General features: G+C 32.4%; 1 protein-coding gene across 2 annotated transcripts in view; it reads left to right on the forward strand.

Moving 5' to 3' along the window:
- LOC120424283 (uncharacterized) overlaps positions 1-21,741 on the forward strand; it is a 52,825-nt gene that overhangs the window by 24,335 nt on the left and 6,749 nt on the right. Inside the window, exons 3-7 of one of the 2 annotated variants that reach the window (XM_039588354.2) lie at positions 12,030-12,178; positions 19,040-19,528; positions 20,844-20,973; positions 21,105-21,183; positions 21,244-21,308. In XM_039588354.2, coding sequence (XP_039444288.1) covers positions 12,030-12,178; positions 19,040-19,528; positions 20,844-20,973; positions 21,105-21,183; positions 21,244-21,308 — 912 coding nt within the window. The remainder of the gene's footprint in view (positions 1-12,029; positions 12,179-19,039; positions 19,529-20,843; positions 20,974-21,104; positions 21,184-21,243; positions 21,309-21,741) is intronic. The other variant, XM_039588355.2, reaches the window with a different exon arrangement.

The following is a 21,741-nucleotide window of genomic DNA, read 5'->3' on the forward strand; positions in this document are numbered from 1 at the left end:
AAATTGACAATTTCGATCATTTTGACCATTTTGATCATTTTGACAATTTTAACAATTTTTACAATTTTGATTTTTTTTTTTGCGATTTGTACTATTTGCCCATTTTGATCATTTTGACAATTTTGTCAATTTTGACAATTTTCGGAATTTCGACCATTTTGTCCATTTTTCCCTTTTTTCCCTTTTTCGCCATTTTGACCATTTTGAACATTTTCAACATTTTCACTATTTTTACCATTTTGACAATCTTTACCATTTTTACCATTTTGACCATGTTTATCATTTCGACCATTTTTATCATTTTGAACATTTTTATCATTTTGACAATCTTTACCATTTTGACAATTTTGATTATTTTGACCATTTACCATTTTCACCATTTTTACCATTTTGGCCATTTCGACTATATTGACCATTTTGACAATTTTGACAAAATTGACAATTTCGATCATTTTGACCATTTTGATCATTTTGACAATTTTAACAATTTTTACAATTTTGATTTTTTTTTTTGCGATTTGGACTATTTTGCCCATTTTGATCATTTTGACAATTTTGTCCATTTTGACAATTTTTGCAATTTCGACCATTTTGACCATTTTGATAATTTTGACCATTTTGGCCGTTTTGACCATTTTGACAATTTTGACAATTTTACAAATTTTAACAATTTTGTCAATTGTAACAATTTTGTCAATTTTAACAATTTTGTCAATTTTGACAATTTTCACGATTTCGACCATTTTGCCCTTTTTGATCATTTAGACAATTTTGACAATTTTGATCATTTTGACCATTTTTACAATTTTTACCGTTTTTACCATTTCGACCATTTTGACCATTTAAACCATTTTTACCGTTTTGTCAATTTTTACCATTTTTCTCTTTTTACCCTTCTTCACCATTTTGGCCATTTTGACTTTTTTGACCATTTTGACAATTTTTACCATTTTCACCATTTTTCCTTTTTCACCATTTGAACCATTTTCACAATTTTTACTATTTTGACCATTTTGAAAAATTTGACAATTTTGAACTATTTTGACAATTTTGACGATTTTGACAATTTTGACAATTTTTACAATTTTGACAATTTTGACAATTTTTACAATTTTGAAAATTTTGACAATTTGGACAATTTTGACAATTTTGACAATTTTGACAATTTTGACAGTTTTGGCAATTTTGACATTTTGACAATTGTGATAATTTTGACATTTTCGACAATTTTGACATTTTGACAATTGTGATAATTTCGACAATTTTGATCATTTTGACCATTATACCATTTTTACCGATATTACCATTGTGACCATTTCGACCATTTTGACAATTTTTACTATATTTACCATTTTGTCCATTTTTCCCTTCTTCCCCTTTTTCGCCATTTTGACCATTTTGACCATTTTGACCATTTTGACCATTTACCATTTTCACCATTTTGGCCATTTCGACTATTTTGACCATTATGACAATTTTGAAAACATTGACAATTTCGATCATTTTGACCATTTTGATCATTTTGACAATTTTGACAATTTTTACAATTTTGAAAATTTTTGCAATTTGGACTATTTTGACCATTTTGATCATTTTCAACATTTTCACTATTTTGACCATTTTGAAAATCTTTACCATTTTTACCATTTTGACCATTTTGACAATGTTGATCATTTCGACCATTTTTATAATTTTGTCCATTTTTATCATTTTGACAATCTTTACCATTTTGACCATTTTGACCATTTTGACAATTTTGATTATTTTGACCATTTACCATTTTTACCATTTTGGCCATTTAGACTATTTTGACCATTTTGACAATTTTGACAAAATTGACAATTTCGATCATTTTGACCATTTTGATCATTTTGACAATTTTAACAATTTTAACAATTTTGATTTTTTTTTTGCGATTTGGACTATTTGCCCATTTTGATCATTTTGACAATTTTGTCAATTTTGACAATTTTCGCAATTTCGACCATTTTGACCATTTTGATAATTTTGACCATTTTGGCCGTTTTGACCATTTTGACAATTTTACAAATTTTAACAATTTTGTCAATTTTAACAATTTTGTCAATTTTAACAATTTTGTCAATTTTGACAATTTTCACGATTTCGACCATTTTGCCCTTTTTGATCATTCAGACAATTTTGACAATTTTGATCATTTTGACCATTTTTACAATTTTTACCGTTTTTACCATTTTGACCATTTTGACCATTTCGACCATTTTGACCATTTCGACCATTTTGACCATTTTGACCATTTAAACAATTTTTACCGTTTTGTCCATTTTTTCCATTTTTCTCTTTTTACCCTTCTTCACCATTTTGGCCATTTTGACTTTTTTGACCATTTTTACAATTTTTACCATTTTCACCATTTTTCCTTTTTTTCCTTTTTCACTATTTGGACCATTTTCACAATTTTTACTATTTTGACCATTTTGAAAAATTTTACAATTTTGAACTATTTTGACAATTTTGACGATTTTGACAATTTTGACAATTTTTACAATTTTTACAATTTTTACAATTTTTACAATTTTGACAATTTTGACAATTTTGACAATTTTGACAATTTTGACAATTTTGAAAATTTTTACAATCTGGACAATTTTGACAATTTTGACAATTTTTACAGTTTTGACAATTTTGACATTTTGACAATTGTGATAATTTTGACATTTTCGACAATTTTGACATTTTGACAATTGTGATAATTTTGACATTTTGACATTTTCGACAATTTTGACAATTTTGGCAATTGTGATAATTTTGACATTTTGACATTTTCGACAATTTAGAAAATTTTGACAATTTAGAAAATTTTGACCATTTTGACAATTTTGACATTTAGACAATTGTGATAATTTTGACATTTTCGACAATTTTGACAATTTTGACAATTTTGACAATTTTGACAATTTTGACAATTTTGACAATTCTGACAATTTTGACAATTTTGACAATTTTGACAATTTTGACAGTTTTGACCATTTTGAAAATTTTGACCTTTTTGAAAATTTTGACCATTTTGACAGTTTTGACAATTTGGACATTTTGACATTTTGACATTTTTACAATTATGACAATTTTGACAATTTTGACAATTTTGACAATTTTGACAATTTTGACAATTTTGACAATTTTGACAATTTTGACAATTTTGACAATTTTGACAATTTTGACAATTTTGACAATTTTGACAATTTTGACAATTTTGACAATTTTGACAGTTTTGACAATTTTGACAATTTTGACAATTTTTAACAATTTTGAAAATTTTGACAAATTTGACAATTTTGACATTTTGACATTTTGACATTTGACATTTGACATTTGACATTTGATATTTGACATTTGACATTTTGACAATTTTAACAATTTCGACAATTTTGACAATTTTGACCATTTTGAAAATTTTGACAATTTTGACAATTTTGTCATTTTCAAAATTTTGACAAATTCTAAAATATTGACAATTTCGGCAATTTTGACAGTTTTGACAATTTTGACAGTTTTGACATTTTTGTTATTTTGACAATTTTGACATTTTGACTTTTGACATTTTGACATTTTGACAATTGGGTCAATTTTGACAATTTTGACAAATTTGACAATTTTGAAAATTTTGACAATTTTGACAATTTTGACAATTTTGACAATTTTGACAATTTTGACAATTTCAACAATTTTGACAAATTTGACAATTTTGAAAATTTTGACAATTTTGACAATTTTGACAATTTTGACAATTTTGACAATTTTGACAATTTTGACAATTTTGACAATTTTGACAAATTTGACAATTTTGAAAATTTTGACAATTTGGACAATTTTGACAATTTTGACAGTTTTGACCATTTTGAAAATTTTGACCTTTTTAAAAATTTTGACAATTTTGACATTTTTGACATTTTGACAATTTTGACATTTTGACTTTTGACATTTTGACATTTTGACATTTTGACAATTGGGTCAATTTTGACAATTTTGACAAATTTGACAATTTTGACAAATTTGACAATTTTGACAAATTTGACAATTTTGACAATTTTGACATTTTTGACTATTTTGACAATTTTGACAATTTTGACAATTTTGACAATTTTGACAATTTTGACAATTTTGACAATTTCAACAATTTTGACAAATTTGACAAATTTGAAAATTTTGACAATTTGGACAATTTGGACAATTTTTACAATTTTGACAAATTTGACAATTTTGACAATTTTGAAAATTTTGACAATTTGGACAATTTGGACAATTTTGAAAATTTTGACAATTTTGACAGTTTCGACCGTTTTGACCATTTTGACAATGTTGACAACTTTGACATTTTTTTTATTTTTTTTTTGTATTCGCATTTGACGCAGAAATGTTGGTTGTATAACCAAATCCGGATACGAATTCATTGGCATAATCAAATTTCAGCCCATCTTCTCGCCAAAACCACCCCACTCCCGCCGGTATCGGTTGTTGTTAATCACAGAGTTAAAATTCTATCGCAAACGATAATGATGATTGCCATTCAGTTCCCGCACAAACCCTGGCTGCGAAAACCGAAACATTCCCGTCATGATTGGCGCTACTAATTGAATTATGCCGCAAAGGACTGAGCCCGTCGACGGCTCAACAAGTTTATTTATCCAGGGGGAGAGAGAGAGTTATGATTGAAATAAACTTGGGCGAACTGACTTCATTAAATTTTAATTCACCGCCTGCTATGTGATAGCCGTTTAATGAAATTTCGCCCAGCCTACTTTGAATTTAAAAATTTTCCGTGCAAACTTTTCGGTCCTCGTCGTAATATTTTCCAGCCCAATGGTCAAATATCGATCGGGGGGACACAGAAAACCAACCACACTATGCTGGTACCCTTTAGTTTGGGGTTTTCGGAAGCAGAAAAAAAATATGTAAACCCGGCAACAAATGGAAAACACCCGCAAGGGTTGCAGAGCAGGACAAAGTGTGGGCCCTATTTGCGATAAAACCCGACTCCTGTTGAATGAATAATAATTGTTCTGCCTCTATTCTTTGTTATCTTACGAAACATTTCATAACACTTTCATTTCCTGCGACAAATTTTTTGTTTGCTCTTTTCAAGTAAAAAGCAAATCAATTTCCATTCGATCGCAGTGACCCATTTCTGCCTCATTCAATAAAAGCTAGAAGCTAGAGAAAAAAGGGAAGTGCATTTAAAAGCCAACTATGATTGATATCCATTTTCAAACACACACGCCAAAACAATGCCCCCTAGAAAAGCCATCAAGTGCTTCACTCTTGCCACTCTACGAATGGTGCAGTCGTCATTCGAGAAGTAAAAAGCTTCTCCACTTTCAACCAGCAGCGCAGATCCACTTCGGCGAAGCTGATGGGGAGAATATTGTAAATTGAAAATTGATTTTTCTTCTGTCCTCGACTCGGAAACCCGATTCCGTGGCAAAAGGGACCGACCCCTCTGAAGGCAGAGTAAGGAAACGCACGGCCGCGAATTAATGGTCTGAGTTTTGGGAAAATGAAAAATTTATGACCCTCCACTTCAGTGTGATTGGTAATGATTGGGGCAGCAATAAAATATCGATGGACTTATTTTTTTTTTTTCGAAACCTTAAAACAATTTTCAGCGCGACGCGACGTCTGTTCGCATCGAGTCTGTGGCGTGAGCTGTGACGTAACACAATTTTGAAGGGGGAAAACGCAGACAGGTTGCTTCGATCTGCACACTTGACGTGCCGAAGACATAAACACAGCCAGTCAAATTGCGTAAACAAAGCTGCTGTTTTTCCGCGGGTGACTTTGATTTTTCCCTCCCCACGGGGGAATTTGGGAATGCAACAGATGTGGGGCCGCGTGGGTTGGAAATCAAAGCGATGTGAGATGAGATTTGTTTGGCATTTGCATAATTTAACGTATCAGCAGGCTCGTTTACAGGATGATTAGTTTGACAACGGAAAATGATGGATTGCGTTGATTTAAATGGTTTCAGATGCGGGCATTTAAAATAATTTGTGATTTGTCGAATTGAAGTTATTTAGAATTTAATTTGAAGAAAATTTTAAATTGCATTTTTCTTTGTAGTTAGAAATGATTTTTGAGAAAATTCAACCATATTTCAGTGATTGTGATTTAACTGAACATTCACAATTCGTGTTTAAGCATAGAGGTCCCCAGAAACATTTGCCTTTATTCAATATTTTTAGAGCGTCGAAGGAATTTTCTTCAGAATTTGTAAGAAAAATTAGGGCGGTTCGCTTTGTTCATATTCCATTCAATTTCTGAGTTGAAGGCAACAGCGAAAACCCGCTCTAAACTGCCCTGAACATTTAAAATTTGTAGGAGAGATAAATAATTCTTTTGAGATAAATAATTCCAAATATTGAGTTATGAGTTACGTAAAGAACGCTTCCTAGGTTATAAGGCTTTACAGGCCCAGTGAAAAAAAAAAATCTAACCCAAAAATGACGAACTCCTCGTCACAGTGTCCTGATGCAAACAATGATCTAGCTCGAGCTGTCACAGCCCTGCGAAATATGTTCGCTGACATAACGGGCGGTCAGTCAAACAAACCAGCTGAAAGTTGCCGGACAAAAAACTTTTGGTATAAAGAGATAGCAAATCTGATGCAAACAAACCTCCAGCTGCCATGTAAACACACTTGGAAATTGTTGGTAAATTTCTGACTAGAAAGCCTTATTGAAACTTGCTGAGAATCAGAATGTTACAAAATATGCAGATATACAGTCCAGACTCGATTATCCGAAGTTTCGATTGTCCGATGGTTTGTATGAGACTTCAGGTAATCGAATAATAAACTTTTTTTTTGTTTCATTATCGCCATTTTGGCCGCCATTTTGCATTCAAAAATTTTAGACCGAGGACTTCGAATAATCGAGTCTGGAATGTATTTAGATTTCTTTCTACCACACAACCCGTTTTCCAAAAGTCATGCCCGGAGTTTCGTAGCAAAACATCCTCCTCCTAAATTAGATATTTAGTGTTTGCCGCTTCCCGGCCGGTCGGGTGCGCGGTCTCTCGACGGAAGCTCGTTTTCCCTCGTAAATTTACCTCTACACAAGCCCTTGCGCGGCTACCAAACTGGCAAAAACAACTTGCAACCCACAAGTAAAAAAATGAGCCACTTGGGGCTGCTGCCACAGCATGCCATGCCAGTGGCGAAAAACTTTTTACGGAGAATTACTTATTTTCTTTTTTTGGAATTTCCGGAAAAAGTTTGGCTTCTTTCTAGAATCGAAGCAAGCCGCGAAATTCGGCGGTTGGCCAATTGGTGCCGATTATGACACAGTAGGCGCTGCGGCGCTCTCAACTCTCAACTTCTCGACTCAGAAATTGCATAATAGAAGCAATTATGCAGTTTCCCTTTGGCATAAGCTAAAGCGATAAAGTCGTAGTAAGCCGTGCTAATTCCCATTAATTCGCTCAACTGCATCCAGGAAGAGGCTCAACAACATGCTCCTTCCTGACCTTCCGCCTTCCTCCAGCCCGGCACTCGCCAAGGTTGTTCAAGGCCTACTACACGAGGAGGCGGTGTGTGATGTCAAGAGGAGGCCGTGTCAAGTGCAAACTCGTTCTCGTCGAATGACTCGCGCGCGCCACGTTTTCTTCTTTTCAAAGCTTGTTTAGGGCGGATGTACGGCTTGCTGCGGTCTCTCAAAGTATATGTCGTATGACGCAGGTTAACCACGGCATATGCTTCGTTAGAGAGGTGCTTCAAAGACACGTAACATGATTCGCTTCGGCAAAGCTTGAAACTGTCATCGACCATGCGTCTCCGGCGAATTCTTCAACCGTAAACAAATCGAAGGAGGCGCACGGCGCTTCAAAACAAAACTTCAACCTTCCAATGTCAAAGCGCACGCGAAAAAGTTGTAATCTTTCACACGCCTGTCATAATCGAGTAGGCGAGGTGTCAAGTACGGGAAATTCCAACCAGAACACCAAGGTAACGCCGGAAGGCAACAAACAAATTCAGCATTCCCCTTAAATCCGCGCCAACTGCGATGAAGAATGTTCTTCATTGTCAGAGTCGTCGTCGTCGTCGGATGCTCATAATCTAGTCGTTCACATCATGGAAGAAAGAAAGCCAAAACAAAAACAGCGAGCTTTTGTGCGCTTTTCCCACCCCGCCGGTCGCCGCAGGGATGAATGAATTCATGAGCACGCCGGCCACACATAAAAACACACAAAAGTGAAAGAAAAAAAAAACATAAGTAGAAGTGGCCGCCGCACAGCTTGCCATCATGGCAGGCTTTTGCTCTTTTTTTGTTGTTTTTGTTGGGCCAACGACGTCATTCCGAAGCTTGCTTGGATGAGAGCGCGCGTGGCAGCGGACCTCCTGCGGCTAAATTTTCCTTTTTGTTTTTGTCTTTATTAATTTTTTTGATAACTGCTCCTTTTGAACAGGAGGTGGTGGATTTTTGGAATCTGTTTTGATTTTTAACAAAAACAAATTTAGGTATTATGTCATTTTGAAGCACGAGATAATTAAGGATCATCCATAAACCACGTTGACACGTTTTTTGAAAATTCCAAATTCCGAATTGTTCACTACAAAAATACTTGAGATTGATCTTCTTGTAAACTATTTAAAACTAAATGTATAAAGTTTATTTTTGTATTTTTTTACCGCAGGAGTCCGTACATAAACTACGTGGACACATTTTTGGAAATTTTAGACCTCTCCTTCCCTCTGGTAGACAATTGTCAATAATAAAAAATATTTTGGACAAACACAACCCTCTCCCACCAACCAAGGTGTCCGCCTAGTTTATGGATGGCCCCCACACCTTTTTTTTATTTTTCCAAATTTAAATTTTGGAAGCACAGGAAAAAAAGACTTAAAACCTAGGAAATAAAATTATCATGAATTCATTAAAATTTTGCGAATGATAGTCACAACATAAACTTTAAAACTGTAAAAATGTTAGACTTTTTGCATAAATTTTTTGAAATTTAAGCTTTAATTTACTAATTTTGATATTTTTTATACTCAAATTCTTAGTTCCAACAATTCTACGATGTTAACACTCTAAAATTCAAAAAATCTTTCATTGCTACAATTTTAACATTCCAAAATCCTTCAAAATTCTTTAAATTTCACTAAAAAAAATGAATTAATTTACTTAAAATACATATAAAACGTTTATTTTTGAATTCTGAAGCACAGATCTGAAAAAAAAACAAAAAACTTAACATAAACATAAACATAAAGGAAAAATCAATATGTTATCGAATATTCGATAGTAGCTAACTGTAATAATTTTAAAACATTTTGTGATACTTTTAGCTACAAACTTAGGGCTTCATCGATTCTACAATTCTGCATTTTTTCACATTCTAATTTTTCAAATAAAAATTCTTCATTTTCAAAAGCTTTTGAATTTTTTTTTAATATTCCTAAATTAATTTTTATAAATTTCTAAATAATTTGAAAATTTTTTAAAATTCTAAAAGTTTTCAAATTCTAAACATTTCAACCTTCCAAAAATTTTCTTCTCAAACATCCAAAACAATCTAGAGTTCCCAAGTTTTTAATCTTAAAATTCTGAAAATAACAAATATATTAAAACAATCTAAAAACACAAAAATTTAAAAAATATAAAGAAAAATCTAAAAACTTTAAAATAAAAAAATAAAAAGCTGAAATCTCTAAATTCAAAAATTTGTGCAATTCATCATTTAACATTTTGAATTCTGAACATCAAATACCTTAATTCTTAAAATTTGTATGGCTATTTCCTGAGTTATGGAACATATCTCAAATTTTTTTGATTGTAATTCCAATAGATTTTATTGCATTTTTTCTATTTATTATTAAATTAGTCCTGAAATATCGCTTAGCCAGTCATTGAAAACCAAACAAAAATAAATCAGAAATTTCAAAATGACGTTGTATCTCTGACTATTTTAACCATTTTGACCGTTTTCACCATTTTCACTATTTTGAGCATCTTGACAATGTTGACAATTTTAACCATTTCGACCATTTTGACCGTTTAGACCATTTTGACCATTTTGATCATTTTTACCATTTTGATCATTTTTACCATTTTGACCATTTCGACCATTTTGACCATTTTGACAATTTTGACCATTTAGACAATTTTGACCGTTTTGACCGTTTTGACCATTTTGACCATTTTGATATTTTTGACCAATTTGATCATTTTGACAATTTTGACAATTTTACCATTTTGACAATTTTTACCATTTTGACCGTTTTGGCCATTTTGACCATTTCACCATTTTGATCATTTTGACATGTTTTACCATTTTACCATTTTGACAATTTTTACCATTTTGACCGTTTTGGCCATTTTGACCATTTCACCATTTTGATCATTTTGACATGTTTTACCAGTTTTACCATTTTGACCATTTTGACCATTTTGATCATTTTGACCATTTTGATCATTTTGATCATTTTGGCAATTTTGACAATTTTGACCATTTTGACAATTTTTACCTTTTTGACCATTTTGACCATATTGACCAATTTGATCATTTTGACAATTTTTACTATTTTGACAATTTTGACCATTTTTACCATTTTAATCATTTGGACAATTTTTACGATTTTGACCATTTTGACCATTTTTAACATTTTAATCATTTTGACAATTTTTACCATTTTGATAATTTTGACCATTTTGACATTTTTTTCCGATTTTACCATTTTTACCATTTGATCATTTGATCATTTTGATCATTTTGACTATTTTGACAATTTTTGATCATTTTGACCATTTTGGCAATTTTTACCATTTTGATCATTTTGACCATTTTGGCAATTTTTACCATTTTGACCATTTTGACCATTTTAACAATTTTGACCATTTCGACCATTTTTACCGTTTTTACCATTTTTTATTTCAATTTAAAAAAATATTATGAAAAATCTAAATATCTTGTAATATAATAAAAATTAAAAACCGGAAATTCTAAATTTAAAAATTTTAAAAATCCAGAATTTAACATTTTTAATTCTGAATTTCAAATACTGTAATTCTAAAAATTTGTATAGCTAGTTTTCTGTGTAATGAAGCATATCCCAAAATTTTTTGATTTTAATTTTAATAGTTTTTTTTTTGCATTTTTTCTACCTATTTTTAGATTAGTCTTGAAATATCCCTTAGCTAGTCATTGAAAACCAAACAAAGAAAAATCAGAAATTTCAAAATGTCGTTGTATCACTGTACTTGATTCATTTCGCCTCCTTTGATTGTGACGATGTGGTTTGACGTGACGTGAGTATTTCTAACACACTGTGTTTGTCTGTGCTCCACAGCATGCTGCTTTGTCTATAACGGGTTCAAGAGGGATGAAACAATGCCCGCCTTCTTGGATCGCACAAAGGTTGATGGTTTGGGTCGCAAGGAGGGGTGATTAAGAAGAGAAAAGGACCACCCCTTTCATTTTGAGGGTGGTGCGACAACAACAGCAAGAAACGGGACACACTGTGTCAAACAGATGTCGACAAGATAAGGGTGATGACAAAAAAAAACTCGAGAGAGCTTGTTCAGAAATCGAGAACAAAAGTGGGTAATGATTGAAAATAATAATGGGTGATCAGAAGAAAAAAGGTTGATTGTGGTTTGTTTGGTATCTGGAAAAAGTGAAAAGTGGCTTCTCGAGATTCGAGTGGAAGGAGTCAATAATGGGATTTCATTAATATAAATTTCCAGTGTGGGTTGGTTGCTTGCGCGCAAGGTGGTCGAGAATAAACGAAACCCGTCGGTCATGGCATGCTGTGTTTTGCTCAATTTGTCGGAATTTATGTGCAGTAATTTTGTGTCACAACACTGTCGGGAGGGGGACCTAACCTAGCATTACTGTGTAGTGTTCGCTCTACCTTCGACAAGGTCAGGAAAAATCACTAAGCACAACCTTATTTGAACCTTAACATAAATTCAGGGGGGAGGAAATAAACAACAAAAAATAACTCCCGCCAACAATGTTTATAGCAGTTTTTCGCTTTCCCCATTTTCTTCCAGCAGTCCTCTACGTGACGCGTTCGTTTGGTGTGATTTACGACGAGTACGTCGTGGACCAGGGCAAAAATCTGACGCTACAATGTAAGTCACCCTATCCGGTGATGTGGGTGCACGCGGGCCGCCGGGACGGCGATTTCCAGCAGTTTCAGGTGAGTGCGGTTGCCGATTTGACCCCAAATGTCCCCCTTTTTTCCAAGCTGAAAGGTTATGATCGCAGTGTGCCGTGTATTTTTAAAACATATTTCAAAATTGAACCCCACAAGCCAAGGGATCGGTCCAACGGAGAGAGGTGAAAATTGCTTCCTCAACCTCAGCAACCGACGACAACAGCCAACTGTTGGCAGAGAGGTTGCTTCGACCATGTTTCCGCCATGAAACTACAACATGCAGGTCAAAAGAAAAGGAAGTCATTCGCCGGGGTCGTCGCAGGAAGCTATGGAAATAAGATACCGCTCTGTCACATTTCACACAGAAAATGACAGGACAATGGAATTTCTCCAATCCGGGTGCGGGAAAGGGAGCTTTTAATACCTAGATTCCAGCGCTTTTATGCTCAAGAATTGTGTCATGGCTTGCTGCGGTGGTAAAAAGGGCTGAAAATTGATTTATTTTTGTGTCCGTTTTGCTTCGACCTTCAATTTACTGTTTGATTGCACTTTAAGTGCCCGTCCCTGTAAGAAAGTGGAGAGGGGGAACGTTCGAACCAAGTATGTCATGCGACGATTGCACAATCCAAGCAACCCCGTGACAAGTGACCCGATTCGTAATGGCGTTCGATTTCTCGATGATGGGGAGTATAGCTTGTGGAAAGATAAAGGGCAGGAAAATTCCCATTTTTCCGTGATTGGATTTTCTGACTTCTTCACCCTGTCCGACGTTGTGTCCATCGCAGGGAGCGTCCCTTAAGCGAATTCCTTGCGGGGTTTGCGGTTATTTACTGGTCTATCAGCGATTTTTTCCTACCTTTTGCCATGTTTAGCTCCGGAGAAATTTGTTTCTTTTCGGTGGTTGATCCCTTTTCCCCCACAAAAAGCTTTTTGATCAGCTCAGACCACAATATCAAGGAATACCTTTTGGGGCTTTGGTTTGTGTGGACGAAAATTGGATCTATCAAGTTACATCTCTCCTCCGAATGGACATCAAAGCAACCATCGCCGGACGGAGCGTGTTGACATTTCGTTTAGTGGACCATCATCAACAGCAGGAGAAGTAGGCCATACCCGGGTTGTTCAAACAGCACCGAATGAAACGACGAGCTTTTTCGTTATGTTGGGCCAATATTTGCTTACTTCTGCTGGTGAAAGCGATGAGAGTAAAACCGCAGAGTTCCGGAAGACAACTCGGCTGCAGTCGCTTAATGGGGCCCTCTCGTGATTGACACATTTGCGCAGCAGGGTAAACAATTGGGTCCTAAAATGAAGCTTAGATTGCTGATATTATTGTTTACAGCGATAAAGCTTATTTTTCTGAATAAAATGACCCTTTGTACGACCACAAAGAGTTTAAAATGGATTTTTAAATCAATTTCGAAAAATTAACCTCGCGGTCCTTCTTGACAGAAAAGCTCCTACTTGACAGCTCGTTCCAAGGGGACCATAGTTGATCCATCGAAAAAATGTTGTCTTTTCAAAAAAAAAAAATTGCATTAAAATTAAAAAATGTGATCAGAAATGGTTTTTAATCGTGTTCTTTACCGTTGTACATAAAAATTGACATAGGGCTTTAGTACCCAATTTTATGAAAATTATGTTGAAAAAGTTATAAAAAAATCTTTTGCTTAAAACGCAGTAGGCATTGAATTCCTACCGGGAAAGGTGAGCCCGCTGTCAAGGACGCGCTCGAATGTTGTTTGCCGGTCGACCGACACTGAGATCAAAGCAGGCCGGAAATAGAAATGCAAATACACGTGGGTGCAGCCGTGCAGCGCGCAGAACATGGTGGTGGTGTTGTGCACAATATGGCCGTGGTCGTATTCCTGCCTGATGTTGTGATTTGCACGCAGAAAAATGTATTTAATTCATATTTTTTTCTTTATTGAAAGTTTCTGTCATGCATTTTGAGAAGAAAACGGTAAATTTTTAAATTTGTTATTTTTGAAAGCGTGGGTTGTTACATAAAGTACTATTTTAACTATCTTGTTTTGGGTCGTTCAGCTCGAATATGGCATAACGGCCAAAAGAGTATTTGGCAATTGGAAACTAGGTACTTCAATAATTTTATTTACGAAAAAAATATTGATATGATTATCCTAAGTTAGAAGCCTTTCAACAATCGAGTCTGAACTGTAATAATTGATAAAATGACAATTTGAATAAAAATCGTAAATTTTGTAAATTATGATAATTTTGAAAATAATTAAAATTTTGAAAATATGATAAGGCCGATGCAAATATTTTTGAAAGTTTTGTCCCTCGGCTCTGGCCGGAGTCGAGGGGCAAAATAATAAAAAAATATAAATATTAAAATAACATGCCATAGTTTCAACATTTGCATGGAAAAAGTGTTTTAAAATGTATTTTACACTAGTTCAGTTGTTTTGCAATAAAAGTTTTCAAAAAATGTAAAATTTGATGAAAACAAAAAATTTAGCAAAAAAAAAACTTTAGCGATAGTAGACATCGAAAATTTTCAAAAATTCAAAAGATTTTTAAATCAACCCAAACATGCTAAAAATGATTCTAAACGCAGGGGAATTTAATTTAAATGGATTTTAACTAATTCAGGAGTTTTTTTTAAAGGTCCTATAAACCAAATTTTCATTTTTTGCTTTTTGGGTGTTTTTAGAACCGCCTTGAGTCAGGGGTATTCAAAACACCCAAAAAGCAAAAAATGAAAATTTGGTTTATAGGACCTTTTCGAAAAAAAACTCCAGAATTGCACTTAAATTATCATAAAAAATATTGAAGTTTTTTGAAAAAAAAAAAAAAAAATTTTTTGCCCCCCTGATATTTCGGGCCAAAAACTTTAAATAAAATTTGTACCAGCCTAACTTTAAAATAATGATTTTGAAAAAATGATAATTTTTAAGATTATGATAATTTTGACAATAGTGATAATTTTGAAAATATTGCGATAATTTTAAAAATATGACAGGTAATTTTGAAAATCATGATCATTTTGAAAATTATGATAATTAAGTGATTCTTTTGAAAAATAAAATAATTTTAAAAAGAATGAAAATTAAAAAAATATGATATCTTTAAAAATTTAAAATATATTATATACTTTTGAAAATTATAATAATTTGAAAATCAGTTTAATTTTGAAATTCATGATAATTTTTTTCAAGATTATCATAATTTTAAAATGGCATTTTTTTTACATTTTTAACCTGCATCCCCTTAATGGACAGATAAAACAGTCTTTAGGATTAATTTAAAATATATGACATTTGCAAATTAACTTAACATTGAAATTTATAACGAATTCTAAAATTATGAAGATTTTCGTATTATCTTGATCTAGCTGATAAATTAAAAAATTAAAAATTAAATTGACATTTTTAACAAATTATAAGTTTAGCTAAATTTAGAAATTTACCTAAATTAAAAAAAAGCTATTTTAATTTGGAAAATTTGGATGAATATAGAAATTTTGACTTTAATTTTGATGAATTTAAAATTATGATTTTTTTTAAATTATGCTAAAATAGAAACTGTGATAAATCATATTATTTATAAATCTAAAAATTATGCTAAATTTGGAAATCGGTAGATCGGTAAACCGTCTGTCAAAACTAACAAAATTTTACCAAATTTCGGTTGAACGATGAACCGGATTCGGTAATTTTCATTTTATCGAACTGTTCTGCAGATACTTTACCAAATTCGGTTAAAAAATCAAGGTGTGTGATAAATTTAAAAATTATGATAAATTTGAAAATAATGATAATTTTGAAATCATTGAAAAAAAAATGAATTAAGTTTTTAAATTCTGATGCATTTAAAAATTTGGACGAAACTTAAATTTTAAAATTTTGATTATGTTAAAAATTATGATAATTTTAAATTAAAAAATTTTGATAAATTTTAAAATTTATGACCACTTAAAATTATCATCAATCAAAATTTCCAAATTTGTTAAAATTTTTAAGTTTATGCTAATTTTTAAATGCATCAGAATTTGAATATTTATCTCAATTTTAAAATTAATCATGATTTATAGAATAATCAGATCTATTCTACACTGTCCGTTCGAGTCATGATTTTAAAGTTTATCATAATTTAACAAAATCCTCTGAATACAAAGCTTAAAAATATCTTAATGGATAATTTTAAGAAAAAAGTTGTAATTTGGATAAAAATTAAGTTAAATTCAAAAAAATTTACAAATTAAAAAAAATGAATAATTTGATTTTTTTTTCTTTTTTTTTTCGTTTCGTTAATTTTTTTATAAATCTAAAATCACGATGAAATTAGATAATATAAAGTTTTATTTGATTTTGAAAAATTAATATAAACATGAAAATCATGATTAATTTTAAATTATGAAAATTTGAAAAAATATGCTTAATTTAAAAATTTTGATTAAATTATCAATTATGAAATTTGTTTAAAGCTTTAACTTTGAGGATTTTCTTAAATTTTGATCAACTTAAAAATCATGACAAAATAACAAAAAAAAAAGATAAATAAGATATTTTTTTATAAATTTTAAAGTTTTGACTGTAAATATTTTAAATCATGATAAATTTACAAAAATGACTTATAAAAACTATTATCATAATATTAAAAATCTTAATTTCATTTTTCCTTTATTTTACTGTCTATTCAAATCAGCAGGCTGTGCGAACCCTCAACATACATAAACCAGAAAATCTTGGTGGAAGCTCCCGGGAGGAAATAAATGCTGGTCGGAAAATTTATGATATCTGTTCGCTTACTTCAGAGGGGGGAAATTGCGAACAAAAATACTTCCCACCAGATAGCGAGTGCAAGCACGTGGTGCGGAACTTGAAAATCGATGGCGAGCAAAACCGCGAATAGCTCAATTTCGACTGAAACGCAAATCCCAAATTCCTCCCAGAATCGAACTGCACCCCATTCACGAATCTGATCTATGCGGTTTAAAATCCGATAATCCACTTTCCGCCGGCGGCCATTTATCAGAGAGGCATCAACGTAGGCGACGCGACGCCTCACTTTGATGTCGGAGCTTAAAATCGCGCGCCTGCATGAAAGTTTCCCCGTTTTTGCCCCTAACCTAAAAATATCGGCCCGACTTGACACGGAGTTTGTGCGGAAATTGGATTTGTCGCGTTTCGCGACGCCAACCCGCGGATCTGTCGCGAGTTTTCAGAACGAAAACAATAACAGGATGACGTGAATCGCGTGGTGGAGTAGTCGTCGTCGTAGTAGGCTGGTTGAGGAAAACAAAGCAAGCGTCGAGAACCATTGTGCACACATACACACTTAAATGAAAAGAGTAATGGCGCCAGTTGAACTGTTTTGAGAGGGGTGTTTTATTGCTATCTAAAGGCTTTTATCGGCGCAATTTTGCTCGGAAATGTGAAGCTGTTTGCCGACTGTTTAGCCTTCTGAATGTTGTTTTTAGAAGAACTTTTGTCTTCGAGAAATTTCGAGAGTCGCAACCTGGACTTTGTTATGTATACGACGAAGCTGTCACTGGCTCTACACGCTCACGGAAGAACTACTATGTTTGGGTTAATGTTACACAGTTAACATGTTCACGGGTTAAATTAGTTCCCGGAAAGCAGAGAGAAAATTTGAAAAAGGCAATTTACTCGTTTCCCATCGAGATTGCCGGATTAGCTTTCCGAGGATCAGAGCCGATAGCCTCCGGGCACCACGGATTAAGCGGACGAATCGAGTTCTACTTTTATATTGCCTCATAACCGGCATCATCAATATGTGCATGCGAAAGTGCAGCAAATGCAAATATTATACCAAACCAGCACAGCGAGGACGATGGTCGTAGCAACCCGTGCAGCAAGTGTCATAAAACCCATGGCCACCTTCGATGTGGGGATGAATGTGACCCAGATTATCTATTTTTTTCCCCTGATCGTCGCCGAGCTGTCGCATCGCAGTAGGCATCTGCGAAATTGATTTTTCTCGTCCTCAACTAACTTTTTTGATCGGTATAAGTTTTGCAACAAAAAAAAAAGTCAAAGCAAGCCTTTTCACAGCGAAAATAATTTGGTTTTTTCGCCGCGAACGTGCGACATCAATCAGCCACTCTATTGTGATTGCAATTTTCTATCCCATTTCGGTACACAACTCCCAAGTCGAGTCGGTTTCCGCTGAAAGAAGCACCAACTTCTTTCAATAAAAGCTTCGCCTTATCGCTCGAAATCCATCTCAAACAGGTCACATTTTCTCTGAAACGATGTTGTGTGGCACTTTTCCGTCCTTTCAACAGTTTCCAAGACCTCCCACTCAATTTGAGCTCTTTTTTCGTGACGAAAAAGAAAATTTAAATTTATTTTCCCGTGAACTGGCAACCCTGCTGTTAGGAGGATCACTCAAGTCGAAACCCCGCAAAAAGCACAGCAAAGTCGCGCGGCCTACTATGACGACTCTTCCGCTACCGCGTCGCAGCAAGTCATGAATAAATTCATAACCTTTTATTTGGTCTGGCAGTCGGGGGGGTCTGTTATCGCGCTGATGTCGAACGGTTAACAAGATTAACAGGGCAGGCCATGAAATACAAACATACACACACCATCAACCGCCAGGATATCATGATTGATTGTGCGTGACCCCTTTTTTAGTCAACTCTCTGTGTTTTTCAAGGTTCATTTTTTTGTCATAGAGAGGGAAAAATAGCCCAATTTTGATAACTCAATCCTGGACCTGTGTTGCGAGGTTCACCGGAAAACACCGGACTTTAATTTGGCTCTATTTTTAGCGCGTGGGATTTTGCTTCAAAGCGCGGAATCAGAGTAGGCGTCGCTTGGCTGCTATCATTGGGCTATTTTAGGACTTCCGTTCGTCCGACTCTATTTATAGATCCAAACTAACTTTTCAAATAATCTCATTTTTTGCCAGAACGACGGCTCCTTGCAACTGATCAACCTGACGGCTAAAGATGGCGGTCTGTACACGTGTTCCGAGATGGTTCCGACGTTCACGACGGTCCAACTGTCCAGCGAATCGCTTCCGGAGGACGACTCCGACAACAGTACGTTGGACAGCGGGTTCGTGATCTTCAGCACGGTGGCGCGCAACGAATCGTCCAACAGTTCCAGCGAAGACCTTCCGGCGGCGTCCACGCCCCAGTTTGACAGCACTCCGGACCGGTACGTGGAGCTGCGGCGGGTTCACGTCAAGGTCCGGACTTCGCCGTTGGCGGTGTCAAATTTTTTCGTGCGAGCGTCCACCATCATTGCGGTGCTGGTGTGGGAAGTGCTGCCAAACCGGACCGGCGGATACGCGATCCGGGACTTTACGGCGGAAATGCGACGGCTCCGGATGACAGAAGAGGATCCGGAGGAACGCTGGGAGACGATCGACCCGAGGCACATTAGTCCGAATGCGGTAAGAATTGAGAAATTAAATTATTAAATTATTAAATTATTAAATTATTAAATTATTAAATTATTAAATTATTAAATTATTAAATTATTAAATTATTAAATTATTAAATTATTAAATTATTAAATTATTAAATTATTAAATTATTAAATTATTAAATTATTAAATTATTAAATTATTAAATTATTAAATTATTAAATTATTAAATTATTAAATTATTAAATTATTAAATTATTAAATTATTAAATCATTAAATTATTAAATTATTAAATTATTAAATTATTAAATTATTAAATTATTGAATTATTAAATTATGAAATTATTAAATTATTAAATTATTAAATTATTAAATTATTAAATTATTAAATTATTAAATTATTAAATTATTAAATTATTAAATTATTAAATTATTAAATTATTAAATTATTAAATTATTAAATTATTAAATTATTAAATTATTAAATTATTAAATTATTAAATTATTAAATTATTAAATTATCAAATTATTAAATTATTAAATTATTAAATTATTAAATTATTAAATTATTAAATTATTCAATTATTAAATTATTAAATTATTCAATTATTAAATTATTAAATTAGTAAATTATTAAATTATTAAATTAGTAAATTATTAAATTATTAAATTATTAAATTATTAAATAATTAAATTATTAAATTATTAAATTATTAAATTATTAAATTATTAAATTATTAAATTATTAAATTATTAAATTATTAAATTATCAAATTATTAAATTATTAAATTATTAAATTATTAAATTATTAAATTATTCAATTATTAAAGTATTAAATTATTAAATTATTAAATTATTAAATTATTAAATTATTAAATTATTAAATTATTAAATTATTAAATTATTAAATTATTAAATTATTAAATTATTAAATTATTAAATTATTAAATTATTAAATTATTAAATTATTAAATTATTAAATTATTAAATTATTAAATTAGTAAATTATTAAATTATTAAATTAGTAAATTATTAAATTATTAAATTATTAAATTATTAAATAATTAAATTATTAAATTATTAAATTATTAAATTATTAAATTATTAAATTATTAAATTATTAAATTATTAAATTATTAAATTATTAAATTATTAAATTATTAAATTATTAAATTATTAAATTATTAAATTATTAAATTATTAAATTATTAAATTATTAAATTATTAAATTATTAAATTATTAAATTATTAAATTATTAAATTATTGAATTATTTTATTATTAAATTATTAAATTATTTAATTAATCAATTATTTTAATTATAAAATTTTTAAATGACAGCGCCAACTTGAGATCTACCACCTGATCCCGAACACCACGTACGAGTTCCGGATCTGGGCGAACAACGCGCTCGGTTCCGGCGAAATCGTCACCATCACGGCCACCACCACGCCGGACATGGAGGAGAAAGGTAGGTCATGACTTCGTTTTTTTCTTCATGCACCCCCTTCAAAGTTAACTGTCAATACCACGTGGCGTCGTTTGTTGTTGTTGTAGTTGTTTGAATTTTGTTTTGTTTTTCTTCACCGTCGGCCTACTTAGACCTGATTCGGCGGATCATGGTGGACGCGCAGAACTTTGACACCCGCGTCTGGATCGCGGCCGTCGCCGTCGTCATGGGGTGAGAGGTTGAAAAACTTAAGTTTTTGGAACTTAATAAATTTCAAGTTTTATTTACTAGAACGTTGGTCATCCTGTCGCTGGGGACGTGCATCGTGCTGTATAAGGAGTGCCGCGAGCCAATCGGTACTAGTTTCACCCTTTGCTGTTGCTAGGATATGGATTGTTTGTTTGTTTTGATTTTATTATTTTTTTTTTATTTTTTTATACAGATTTCTTTTTGTAGTAATTTTCAAACAAACGTTTTGAACTTTGGTTTGCAAACACACATTGAATGCGTTTTTTAACTAATACTTTTGAGTGCTTGTTTTGATTAGAAAATTTTGTAGAAACCTAGTTTTGAGCAACAATTAAGTAAGTTTTTAAGTAGTTAGCAAAACGGGACACTCACAAATTGCAATCATCGAGCGATGAATTCACTAACGTTTACACTGTTAAAAAAACAATACACACATAGTTGCGAGGGAACAAAATGCTCACGAGTGGCTTATAGCGGAAATTGTATTTTGAATTTTTAGGCAAAAAAGACAATAAGTGCACAGTATTTTTGAATCGATTT

The sequence above is a fragment of the Culex pipiens genome, chromosome 1 (assembly GCF_016801865.2).
Source record: "Culex pipiens pallens isolate TS chromosome 1, TS_CPP_V2, whole genome shotgun sequence".
Taxonomy (NCBI): domain Eukaryota; kingdom Metazoa; phylum Arthropoda; class Insecta; order Diptera; family Culicidae; genus Culex; species Culex pipiens.